This window comes from Pristiophorus japonicus, unplaced genomic scaffold (assembly GCF_044704955.1).
Source record: "Pristiophorus japonicus isolate sPriJap1 unplaced genomic scaffold, sPriJap1.hap1 HAP1_SCAFFOLD_3872, whole genome shotgun sequence".
In the NCBI taxonomy this organism is placed as follows: Eukaryota; Metazoa; Chordata; class Chondrichthyes; family Pristiophoridae; genus Pristiophorus; species Pristiophorus japonicus.
Genome location: NW_027253731.1, coordinates 370 through 12,787, shown reverse-complemented (window position 1 = coordinate 12,787; position 12,418 = coordinate 370). Strand labels below are relative to the sequence as shown.

Below are 12,418 nucleotides of genomic sequence, written 5' to 3'. Positions count from 1 at the left end.
ACCGCCACTAAACAGAGCGCAACAGAATTTTTCCTCCTATATCAGCTTTAAGAAATGTCTTTAAACATTTAATAACAGAACAATAACCAGACACAAGCCATAGGACTCTGATCGTAAAGTACAAAAAACTATTTTAAACCATAATGGCACACTAACAAACATAGCACCTGCATAACGGTCATGGTAAAAATGGTTTCCAACACTCTTGGACTTCTGGGTATTTTAAATAGCATCTACCACCACTATAATAATCCCTGGGTAAGAGGTTGAGATTCTGCAAAATCATAATGCCACCAATCCCTAATAACATTTAAACAACTGACCCTCAATAGATACAACAGATTACCTCAACTACAGCAAAAATATATATATATTTGTTTAAAAATCAAATAAAAATAACTTGCCTTGATCAGTTGATGCTTTCTTCTGCATTGCAGTGCTAGCAGTCAGCTTTTCCTCACTAACCACAGGCGTCTGCTGTTCCTCGGTATCGACTGCAGCTGGGGTCGCTGTGGCTGATGATGAAACAGTGGAAAATGCTGAGTCTTCCTCAGCCTTTTGAGTAACTTTAGAGTGCGCAAGAGAAGGTTCAAAGGCTGCCGTTACCAGTTTTGTTCTAGATGATGGTGTTGTGAAATATTCGTGATCAATGTCCAGTTGTGATACTTTGACGGTCATATCAACCTCTGAGATAGCGGGAGGCAGGGTAACTGATTCACCAATAATTACGGTCTCTTCGGCTGTAGTCTCACCAGGCTCATTTTCAATAATAATTGGAGTTACACTCGTTGCTAAACGCCTAGGTTTTACTGTAGTTTTAATTTCACTTTCTGTCACAGAAGCACCCGTGCTGGGCCTAATTTCAGCAGAAGGAGCCATTACCGTTGACAATATTTTAGGTATGGTTGAGGTTACGACAACCTGTGCTGTGGGGATGGGTGCAGTGGTTGCTATTTTGATGTCAGTGCGTCCTGATGTTTGATACCTTGTTGTATTTGCTTCTTGTATAGCTGTAGATTCTTCCATGGTGTCTGAACCCTCTGCCACTTCCATCTGTATGGATAGGGAGCCAACTGATTCAGTCTGGAAAGTGGCAATCTCTTGTTTCAATTCAGGCATTTCAGTAATTTTAGATATTTCAGTAATTATCACAGAGCTTACTTTATCAGGAGTCTTCTTAATATCATCTGAAGTGGAGTATTTTACAGAAGTGGTCCTTTCAATCTCAGGGGTTGAGGTGGTGTCCCGTGTTGAGACAGGGTGGTGAGATACTGCTTTCTCCAGCTCACCCTCAACCTTTGCAGGAAATGTTGATATTGATGGGGAAGTTGGATGTAATTCAGTGCCCTGGCCCAATGCACTACCTTCTTCGCTCACACGTTCAAATTGAATTTTTTCGACAGTGCTAACTTTTAGCTCTTCTTGGGGGCTTGTTACTGTGGAACTTTCAGTAAGTGATGATGCATTCGCGAGAGTAGCTATGGGCACAACTTTTGTTCCCTCATAATCTATTTGTGTTTGTCCTACTGGGTGAGTTTTATCCACAGACACAAATCTAGTTTCCTGAGGACTTATTACTGTAGTAATATAGTCTTTACTTTTTGCTTCTGATGTTTGTATGGTTGCAATTATATCATAGGTGGCATTTTTCTCCCCAATTGCTGGTGATGGAGTCTCAAAAGTTATCTTATGATCAAATACAGAGAAGTGGATTTTTTGACTTTCAACAACTTTTGTTTGAGCACTCAGAACAGTGGTAGTTGGCTCTGGTGGAGTCAAAGCTGTGAACTCATCCTGTGGTAACTGAATTGTCACATCCACTTTGCGATCAGGTTCAACGGTAGAAACATCTGGTTCTACTTCAGAGCTTGTAACAGTATGCACCACACTTTGCTCCTTCCCTGATTGATGTATGCCAATGTTAACATATTCTGGTTGCTTTTCTTTGTCTGCATCTGTTTGCTGACTTACAGACACTATTTGATCGATATATTTTGTGCCATTTTCTGGTTGTCTATCTGCATCTGTGACTGTCTGAAGTTTCTGAATCAAGGGACCTTCAGTTATGGTCGGCTCTCCAAGTCCACTGGCCTCATATGTACTGGTCTCATGTAAATCTTTCTTTATGGGAACCCCCAAGGATAATATATCCGAGACAGTAGTTTCTTCTAACTGGCCAGGCTTTGTTGACTGGGCAGGTGCCTGAACAACCTTCGTTTGATTAGTAATCCAACTTTCATCCACGGGACCTTCAGCAATATATTTTGGCGATAAGACTTTCATAGTACTTTCTGGTGTGCTAAGTGTGTGGTGAAAAGTGGACTGTAAAGTAAACTGTCGAGGGTCTAAGGTAACTGAATGAACTGTTGATTTTTCAATATACGTAGTTGTCTTAGTATGGATAGCCTTAATGCTTGCATCTTCAAAATCTCCACTGGACACGATCTCAGAAGAAAAGGGTTCAACTTCCAAATGTGGTTCTTTCTTATCTATCTTACCAGTGTGTGGCAATGGAACGGAAGTTCCTTCAGGTTCAGCGATGCTCACTTGTGTAGGTACAGAAATTATTGGTTTTATTGTTGAAGAAGCAGATGGTAAAATAGTTGCTGCTTCGACTTTAATGGTTCCTGGCTCAATTGTTATTGCTCTTCCAGTTCCTGGGGCTACTACTGTGCTCGCTGTGCCAGTTATAGATGCAGCAGTTGGGGGGCTGATTTCCGATATACTTTTTGTCAATGTAACTTTTTCAATATGCTTGGCTTCTTTCTCTTCAGCTGTTATAGATGGGATTGTAATGATGCCAGTGGCTGGTGCGGAGGTACTCATTGAATGCATTAACACCTCTTTCTTGCTGTCCTGCTCTTTCTTTGGTTCATAACTATGGTCATCAGATACCATAGGGGTCAAGTTTGTTCCAGCATCATGTTCTGCAGACACTGCTTCATATACCACTGAAACTGGAATGACTGGAGACATAATGGATTTATCATCATCTTTAACTTCTATTTTCTCATAGGCTTTAGTCATAACTTCATCCTGTTGTGTCAAAGCAGTTTCATTAATGCTAGTCACTGTAACGATAATGGTTGCTGTTATTTTCTCAGTCACTCTTTCAGGTTCCAGCTTTTGTCTCTCAACCTCTGAATGTGACACTGAAACACCAGTGATGTGTGTTTCTTCAGTTAGTTGCAGTGTACCAGTGGTTGATGTAGTTTCCACTAATAACACTGTCTTGGGGTCCTCTCCCTCCATTGGCTGAGTACTCTCACTTGCATGTTCTACTTGTACTGTTATTTTCGCAGTATCAGTGGCGGTCGGTATTGTTGTGCCACTGGTGGGTTCTTCCGTGACCTCTTGTTGTCTAACAGTCTGGGTATCTTTTTCTGAACTTTCCATTCTCACAGTGCTGGTCAATACAGGTAATTCCAATTTATCATCTTTATCTGTTGCAATATACATTTCTGTTAACAATGTGGTTTGTATGCTGGGTTGAACTTTTTCTTCTTTTTTAGCAAGTGTACTTGTACTTTGAATTTCTTGTGTGATTGATGGTTTGAATGAGGCAGGTAAAGCTGTTGTCTCTATGACTATATCCCTGTTCAGGTCTTCAACGTGTCCAACATATCTTTCACTTTCTCCAACTGAAGTTTTCACAGCTGCAGCTATTTCAGTGCTTGTACTTTGTTCCATTGATAGTTTTACAGTGGCTTCATCACTGGGCCTTGCTTTAATACTTGGAGCCACGCTATGACTTTGTGTGGCTACTTCTTCTCCAAGTTTTTCGATATCAGCTTTCACAAGATGAATCCCAGTTGTCACTACAGCACTTGGTGTAGACTCAGTGGCTAAATGGACACTTATCTGGCCTTCTTCTTGCAGAGGCTTTGAATCAAGGCTCCTGCTTTGGTTAAAGTCTCCATCGGTGAATGTGACAGGTGGTTCTGCCTTCTGAACAGTTAGATTAGCTGCAGCTTCATGAACTATCTTTGGGCCCCAAGCTATTCGTGGTGTTACTTTCTTTACAGGCTTACCTATAAACACATAAAAAGAAAATGTTGGAATGTTGTCAGATTGCTTATAACATGCTACTTTGGGGTTATATTCTATTTTACACAGGGCTAACAGTAAAAACATCAAAAGTCATTAAGTTCTTTCATTTAATCCTACAAAAAAAAATGCTGAAATTCCTCAGTTGTTCTGGCAGACTTCCGTCAAATCTTTAGCGGAAGTCTGACACAACGTTAAAGGCCGGAATTCCCATCAGCATGCAGCAGGTGAAAACTTAAGATGCACCATTAGTGGTGCAGGCTATTTAGGCCCCATGTAACTTGGGTGTCCTCCCCGACCCCACACTCTGGTGGGGTCAGTACTGGAGGGGACGATCCCATTGCAAGTGCCAGGATCACGAGGAAATTCAGGCCCACTAAATGTTATTAAATCAGCCTCCACTTCCTACTAAATCCGGCCAGAAAAAAAACAAGCACTTTCAACAACAATCCACCATATTGGGGACAAGTACAGGAAATGTGTCCGTTGTATAGTCATGGTACTGACTTCTGCTTTTTCTACATGGTCGCTCACTCAGCAATTGTCAGGGATCAAAGCCAAATACTTTGGCGGTCAGCACAGTAAGTATACAAAACTACTCCCAGTGATTCCCAACTATCACTTGAAAAAAACAGATGACGTTTCCATTGCACGTAAATGGGGTTTGCCCCACAATGGGAGAAATCCAAAGAAATTCGCTCCCCAAAATATTTTTTAAATGGATTATGTGTTGAATGTTAATTTTCTCATTATAAACTTGATAATCTTCATTAAGGATCTATATGCAAACAAAGGAGTCCATTATGGAGTATGGCATTCTTGAACATACATTGATGGTCTATATGATTATCTTTAAAGCTGTTGGCAACCAGGAAGAATAGAGCCAGAGGTCCTGGTCACACCAAAAGGTTGGCTGATAGTCAGCAAGATTAAAAATAAATCTCTAAGTGATTTTTATTCATAAGTAATGAGTTTTGGAAGCAGGGGTTATTTTGAAACATGCTTGAGAATGTAATTTTTGCTTGAATAATTGTAAATCTTTACAGCATTAAAATGAAACTTTAGCAGCTTTGACAGTACAGTGAAGTAATGTTTTGCATTAACGAGTTTCTAATAAAAACATTCAGATGGATCATGTGTGAACATTTACTTGATGATAATAATTAGTTTTCATTTTTAGAAGTTCTTTAAAAATCACATAAAACAGAGAGTTGGCTCATTTCCTTTTATATTAAAACCTGCCATTTCCTGACTTTTTAGACTGGCTCCAAAACTACTAAAAATCGTAATTCAAGTCAGACAAAGCTGCTTTTGGCACAGAATATTAACTTATAATCAGGCACAAGTCAAAATGAATCATTCGTCACAAAAATAACATTTCCAGCATCACCTCTGAATAACATTGTATATTTTCATAATATTACATTGTGCAAGACATTATAAGTAGGTGCTAAACTGAGATAGTTGCTTTTTACTTTTCTTCTCATAATTGAAAGTTAATGTGCGGACAACCCCTAACTGCAGGAGGAGGCATGTTTCCAGGCCAAGTGTGCATTTCAGATAACCACAGCCTCAGCGGGATCGCTGCAGCAACTTGTGGCATTATTACAGTCAAATTATTGATACAAAAGCACACAGAAAAGATATAGGGACTTTCCAGTTTTAGAGGCATGCTGCAGTGAAGCTTTCGTCCCTCCCCACCTACCCCCTTTCAGATCAGTGATGCCAGTTGGCTTCTTCAGTACCAATATGCAGTAGGAAAAATTACAATTGTCAATATTCTTTAACTTTATGCCAATACGCTTGTCTGCTCATCTTAGTTGATCATCTCAAACTACCACCAGTGCAAATACTTCACCATAGTGTTACATAATTCAAAATGCTCTTTCTAACCAAAACATGTTTGGAATGACAAAACCTGGACTTATGTTGCTCGGTGTTTCTTCAAAGTTCAAATGGAGCAAAGTAGAAATATTTCACATATCCATCATTATGATTTACTGAAAACCACGTGACAAAATGGCTAGTGTAGCCTTGTGGAAATTTCACATGCTTATCATTACACATTGGAGCTTACTCTGCAATTAGCCTCCTCTGGTGAGGAGCTGCACCCGCACAGAGTGCAGGTCAGGAAATTATCTGCCTGCAGTCTGAGACTTTATGTTCTGCGCTCACTGCAAATACCAATCCTCATTGGCAGCATTCAATCTTGGAAATAACCCCTTTATATTCTTCTGGCTGTGTTCAACTTGAAGCATGCTTGGTGCTCACATTATTTGCTTAAATTAGGCTGGTGTGCCTTTCTCACATCTCAATGAGGCTCACCCCCAGCACGGAAGTATATAATAATGTTGTGGAGTATAGAAACATAGAAAATAGGTGCAGGAGTAGACCATTTGGCCCTTAATAGGATCATGGCTGATCATTCACCTCAGTACCCCTTTCCTGCTTTCTCTCCATACCCCTTGATCCCTTTAGCCATAAGAGCCATATCTAACTCCCTCTTGAATATATCCAATGAACTGGCATCAACAACACTCTGCAGTAGGGAATTCCACAGGTTAACAACTCTCTGAGTGAAGAAGTTTCTCCTCATCTCAGTCCTAAATGGCTTACCCCTTATCCTTAGACTGTGTCCCGTGGTTCTGGACTTCCCCAACATCAGGAACATTCTTCCTGCATCTAACCTGTCCAGTCCCGTCAGAATTTTATATGTTTCTAGGAGATCCCCTCTCAGCCTTCTAAACTCCAGTGAATAAAGGCCCAGTCGATCCAGTCTCTCCTCATATATCAGTCCAGCCACCCCAGAAATCAGTCTGGCGAACCTTCGCTGCATTCCCTCAATAGCAAGAACGTCCTTCCTCGGATTAGGAAACTAAAAGTGAACACAATATCCCAGGTGAGGCCTCACCAAGGCCCTGTACAACTTCAGTAAGACTTCTCTGCTCCTATACTCAAAACCCCTAGCTATGAAGGCCAACTTACCATTTGCCTTCTTCACCGCCTGATGTACCTACATGCCAACTTTCAATGACTGATGTACCATAACACCCAGGTCTAGTTGGACCTCCCCTTTTCCTAATCTGTTACCATTCAGATAATAGTCTGTCTCTCTGTTTTTACCACCAAAGTGGATAACCTCACATTTATCCACATTATACTTCATCTGCCACGCATTTGCCCACTCACCTAACCTATCCAAGTCACTGTGCAGCCTCATAGCATCCTCCTCGCAGCTCACACTGCCACCCAACTTAGTGTCATCCGCAAATTTGGAGATACTACATTTAATCCCCTCGTCTAAATCATTAATGTACAATGTAAACAGCTGGGGCCCCAGCACAGAACCTTGCGGTACCCCACTAGTCACTGCCTGCCATTCTGAAAAGTACCCATTTACTCCTACTCTTTGCTTCCTGTCTGACAACCAGTTCTCAATCCACGTCAGCACACTACCCCCAATCCCATGTGCTTTAACTTTGCACATTAATCTCCTGTGTGGGACCTTGTCGAAAGCCTTCTGAAAGTCCAAATATACCACATCAACTGGTTCTCCTTTGTCCACTTTACTGGAAACATTCTCAAAAAATTCCAGAAGATTTGTCAAGCATGATCTCCCTTTCACAAATCCATGCTGACTTGGACCTATCATGTCACCATTTTCCAAATGCGCTGCTATGACATCCTTAATAATTGATTCCATCATTTTACCCACTACTGAGGTCAGGCTGACCGGTCTATAATTCCTTGCTTTCTCTCTCCCTCCTTTTTTAAAAAGTGGGGTTACATTGGCTACCCTCCACTCGATAGGAACTGATTCAGAGTCAATGGAATGTTGGAAAATGACTGTCAATGCATCCGCTATTTCCAAGGCCACCTCCTTAAGTACTCTGGGATGCAGTCCATCAGGCCCTGGGGATTTATCGGCCTTCAATCCCATCAATTTCCCCAACACAATTTCCCGACTAATAAAGATTTCCCTCAGTTCCTCCTCCTTACTAGACCCTCTGACCCCTTTTATATACGGAAAGTTGTTTGTGTCCTCCTTAGTGAATACTGAACCAAAGTACTTGTTCAATTGGTCTGCCATTTCTTTGTTCCCCGTTATGACTTCCCCTGATTCTGACTGCAGGGGACTTTCATTTGTCTTTAGTAACCTTTTTCTCTTTACATACCTATAGAAACTTTTGCAATCCGCCTTAATGTTCCCTGCAAGCTTCTTCTCGTACTCCATTTTCCCTGCCCTAATCAAACCCTTTGTCCTCCTCTGCTGAGTTCTAAATTTCTCCCAGTCCCCAGGTTCGCTGCTATTTCTGGCCAATTTGTATGCCACTTCCTTGGCTTTAATACTATCCCTGATTTCCCTAGATAGCCACGGTTGAGCCATCTTCCCTTTTTTATTTTTACGCCAGACAGGAATGTACAATTGTTGTAATTCATCCATGCGTTCTCTAAATGTCTGCCATTGCCCATCCACAGTCAACCCCTTAAGTATCATTCGCCAATCTATCTTAGCCAATTCACGCCTCATACCTTCAAAGTTACCCTTCTTTAAGTTCTGGACCATGGTCTCTGAATTAACTGTTTCATTCTCCATCCTAATGCAGAATTCCACCATATTATGGTCACTCTTCCCCAAGGGGCCTCGCACAATGAGATTGTTAATTAATCCTCTCTCATTACACAACACCCAGTCTAAGATGGCCTCCCCCCTAGTTGGTTTCCTCGACATATTGGTCTAGAAAACCATCCCTTATGCACTCCAGGAAATCCTCCTCCACCGTATTGCTTCCAGTTTGGCTAGCCCAATCTATGTGCATATTAAAGTCACCCATTATAACTACTGCACCTTTATTGCATGCACCCCTAATTTCCTGTTTGATGCCCTCCCCAATATCACTACTACTGTTTGGAGGTCTGTACACAACTCCCACTAACGTTTTTTGCCCTTTGGTGTTCTGCAGCTCTACCCATATAGATTCCACATCATCCAAGCTAATGTCTTTCCTAACTATTGCATTAATCTCCTCTTTAACCAGCAATGCTACCCCACCTCCTTTTCCTTTTATTCTATCCTTTCTGAATGTTGAATACCCCTGGATGTTGAGTTCCCAGCCCTGATCATCCTGGAGCCACGTCTCCGTAATCCCAATCACATCATATTTGTTAACATCTATTTGCACACTTAATTCATCCACCTTATTGTGGATATTCCTTGCATTAAGACACAAAGCCTTCAGGCTTGCTTTTTTAACACCCTTTGTCCTTTTAGAATTTTGCTGTACAGTGGCCCTTTTTGTTCTTTGCCTTGGGTTTCTCTGCCCTCCACTTTTCCTCATCTCCTTTCTGTCTTTTGCTTTTGCCTCATTTTTGTCTCCCTCTGTCTCCCTGTGTAGGTTCCCATCCCCCTGCAATATTAGTTTAACTCCTCCCCAACAGCACTAGCAAACACTCCCCCTAGGACATTGATTCCGGTCCTGCCCAGGTGCAGACCGTCCGGTTTGTACTGGTCCCACCTCCCCCAGAACCGGTTCCAATGCCCCAGGAATTTGAATCCCTCCCTGCTGCACCACTGCTCAAGCCACGTATTCATCTGCGCTATCCTGCGATTCCTACTCTGACTAGCACGTGGCACTGGTAGCAATCCCGAGATTACTACTTTTGAGGCCCTACTTTTTAATTTAGCTCCTAGCTCCTTAAATTCGTCTCGTAGGACCTCATCCCTTTTTTTACCTATGTCGTTGGTACCAATGTGCACCACGACAACTGGCTGTTCTCCCTCCCATTTCAGAATGCCCTGCACCCGCTCCGAGACATCCTTGACCCTTGCACCAGGGAGGCAACATACCATCCTGGAGTCTCGGTTGCGGCCGCAGAAACGCCTATCTATTCCCCTCACCATCGAATCCCCTATCACTATCGCGCTCCCAATCTTTTTCCTGCCCTTCTGTGCAGCAGAGCCAGTCACAGTGCCATGAACTTGGCTGCTGCTGCCCTCCCCTGATGAGTCATCCCCCCCAACAGTACTCAAAGCAGTGTATCTGTTTTGCAGGGGGATGACCACAGGGGACCCCTGCACTATCTTCCTTGCACTACTCTTCCTGCTGGTCTTCCATTCCCTATCTGGCTGTGGACCCTTCTCCTGCGGCAAGACCAACTCACTACACGTGATACTCATGTCATTCTCAGCATCGTGGATGCTCCAGAGTGAATCCACCCTCAGCTCCAATTCCGCAACGCGGACCATCAAGAGCTCGAGGCGGATACACTTCCCACACACGTAGTGCCCAGGGACACCGGAAGTGTCCCCGAGTTCCCACACGGTACAGGAGGAGCATATCACGTGACCGAGCTCTCCTGCCATGTCTTAACCCTTAGATACACTTAAATTGGTAATAACAATGTTACAGTTCACTTACTGATATAAAAAATAAAAAGAAAAGCTACTCACCAATCACCAGCCAATCACTTACCCCATTGGCTGTGACGTCACTTTTTGATTCCCTTCTACTTCTATTTTGCTTTCTCTCCCGCTGTAGCTGCACCGGTACGCTGGCTCTCGATCTCCCGCTGGGCCTTTTATAGGCCGCTCCCCTCTCACCAACTGCCACTGGCTCTCGATCTCCAGCTGGGCTTTTGATAGGTCGCTCCCCTCGAATGCCTTTTGGAAATCTAAATACACCACATCCATCGGTGCACCTCCTTCCACCATGCTCGTTATATCCTCAAAGAATTCCAGTAAATTAGTTAAACATGATTTCCCCTTCATGAATCCATGTTGCGTCTGCTTGATTGCACTATTCCTATCTAGATGTCCCGCTATTTCTTGATTAATGATAGCTTCAAGCATTTTCCCCACTACAGATGTTAAACTAACCGGCCTATAGTTACCTGCCTTTTGTCTGCCCCCTTTTTTTAAACAGAGGCGTTACATTAGCTGCTTTCCAATCCGCTGGTACCTCCCCAGAGTCCAGAGAATTTTGGTAGATTATAACGAATGCATCTGCTATAACTTCTGCCATCTCTTTTAATACCCTGGGATGCATTTCATCAGGACCAGGGGACTTGTCTACCTTCAGTCCCATTAGCCTGTCCAGCACTACCCCCCTAGTGATAGTGATTGTCTCAAGGTCCTCCCTTCCCACATTCCCGTGATCAGCAATTTTTGGCATGGTTTTTGTGTCTTCCACTGTGAAGACCGAAGCAAAGTAATTGTTTAAGATCTCAGCCATTTCCACATTTCCCATTATTAAATCCCCCTTCTCATCTTCTAAGGGGCCAACATTTACTTTAGTCACTCTTTTCCGTTTTATATATCGGTAAAAGCTTTTACTATCTGTTTTTATGTTTGCGCAAGTTTACTTTCGTAATCTATCTTTCCTTTCTTTCTTGCTTTCTTAGTCATTCTTTGCTGTCGTTTAAAATGTTCCCAATCTTCTAGTTTCCCACTAACCTTGGCCACCTTATACGCATTGGTTTTTAATTTGATACTCTCCTTTATTTCCTTGGTTATCCACGGCTGGTTATCCCTTCTCTTACCGCTCTTCTTTTTCACTGGAATATATTTTTGTTGAGCACTATGAAAGAGCTCCTTAAAAGTCCTCCACTGTTCCTCAATTGTGCCACGGTTTAAGCTGTGTTTCCAGTCTACTTTAGCCAACTCTGCCCTCATCCCATAGTAGTCCCCTTTGTTTAAGCATAGTACGCTTGTTTGAGACACTACTTCCTCACCTTCAATCTGTATTACAAATTCAACCATACTGTGATCACTCATTCCGAGAGGATCTTTTACTAGGCGATCGTTTATTATTCCTGTCTCATTACACAGGACCAGATCTAAGATAGCTTGCTCCCTTGTAGGTTCTGTAACATACTGTTCTAAGAAACAATCCCGTATGCATTCTATGAATTCCTCCTCAAGGCTACCGTGTGCGATTTGATTTGACCAATCGATATGTAGGTTAAAATCCCCCATGATTACATGTAACCTTCAGGGCTGCTGACCGAGGGCTGTGCGGCTCTTTGTCGGCCGGCGCGGACATGGTGGGCCGAAATGGTCTCCTTCTGCGCTGTAAATTTCTGTTTCTATGTTTCTGTTTCAAATGATGCATCCTGAAATTTGCCAGTGACAGCAAGCTGAGAGCACAGTGAGGGGCTGAATCAAACTCAGGAGAATGCTACATACTGGTTTGTTCGCAGTACTTCTGATGGAAGATTATTTTCTACACTTTGGAGGTTTTTTCAATCACGTCAGGATGAGTGGCACTATGGCTGCCTTAAATCGTATTAGGCGGCCCCTCGTGTTGAGGATGACTTGCTTCCACACCAAAACAAAATGTGGTGTTTCAATGAAGGACCTAATATTCCAGAT

General features: G+C 42.6%; 1 protein-coding gene across 1 annotated transcript; it reads right to left on the bottom strand.

Moving 5' to 3' along the window:
* Positions 1–404: 404 nt before the first annotated feature.
* Positions 405–4,031, bottom strand: LOC139250542 (serine-rich adhesin for platelets-like; the record flags this gene model as incomplete). Its single annotated transcript, XM_070872919.1, has 1 exon — positions 405–4,031. A coding segment is annotated over one exon (3,627 nt), but the record flags the coding sequence as incomplete, so codon positions are not given.
* Between the last annotated feature and the right edge of the window lie 8,387 nt (positions 4,032–12,418).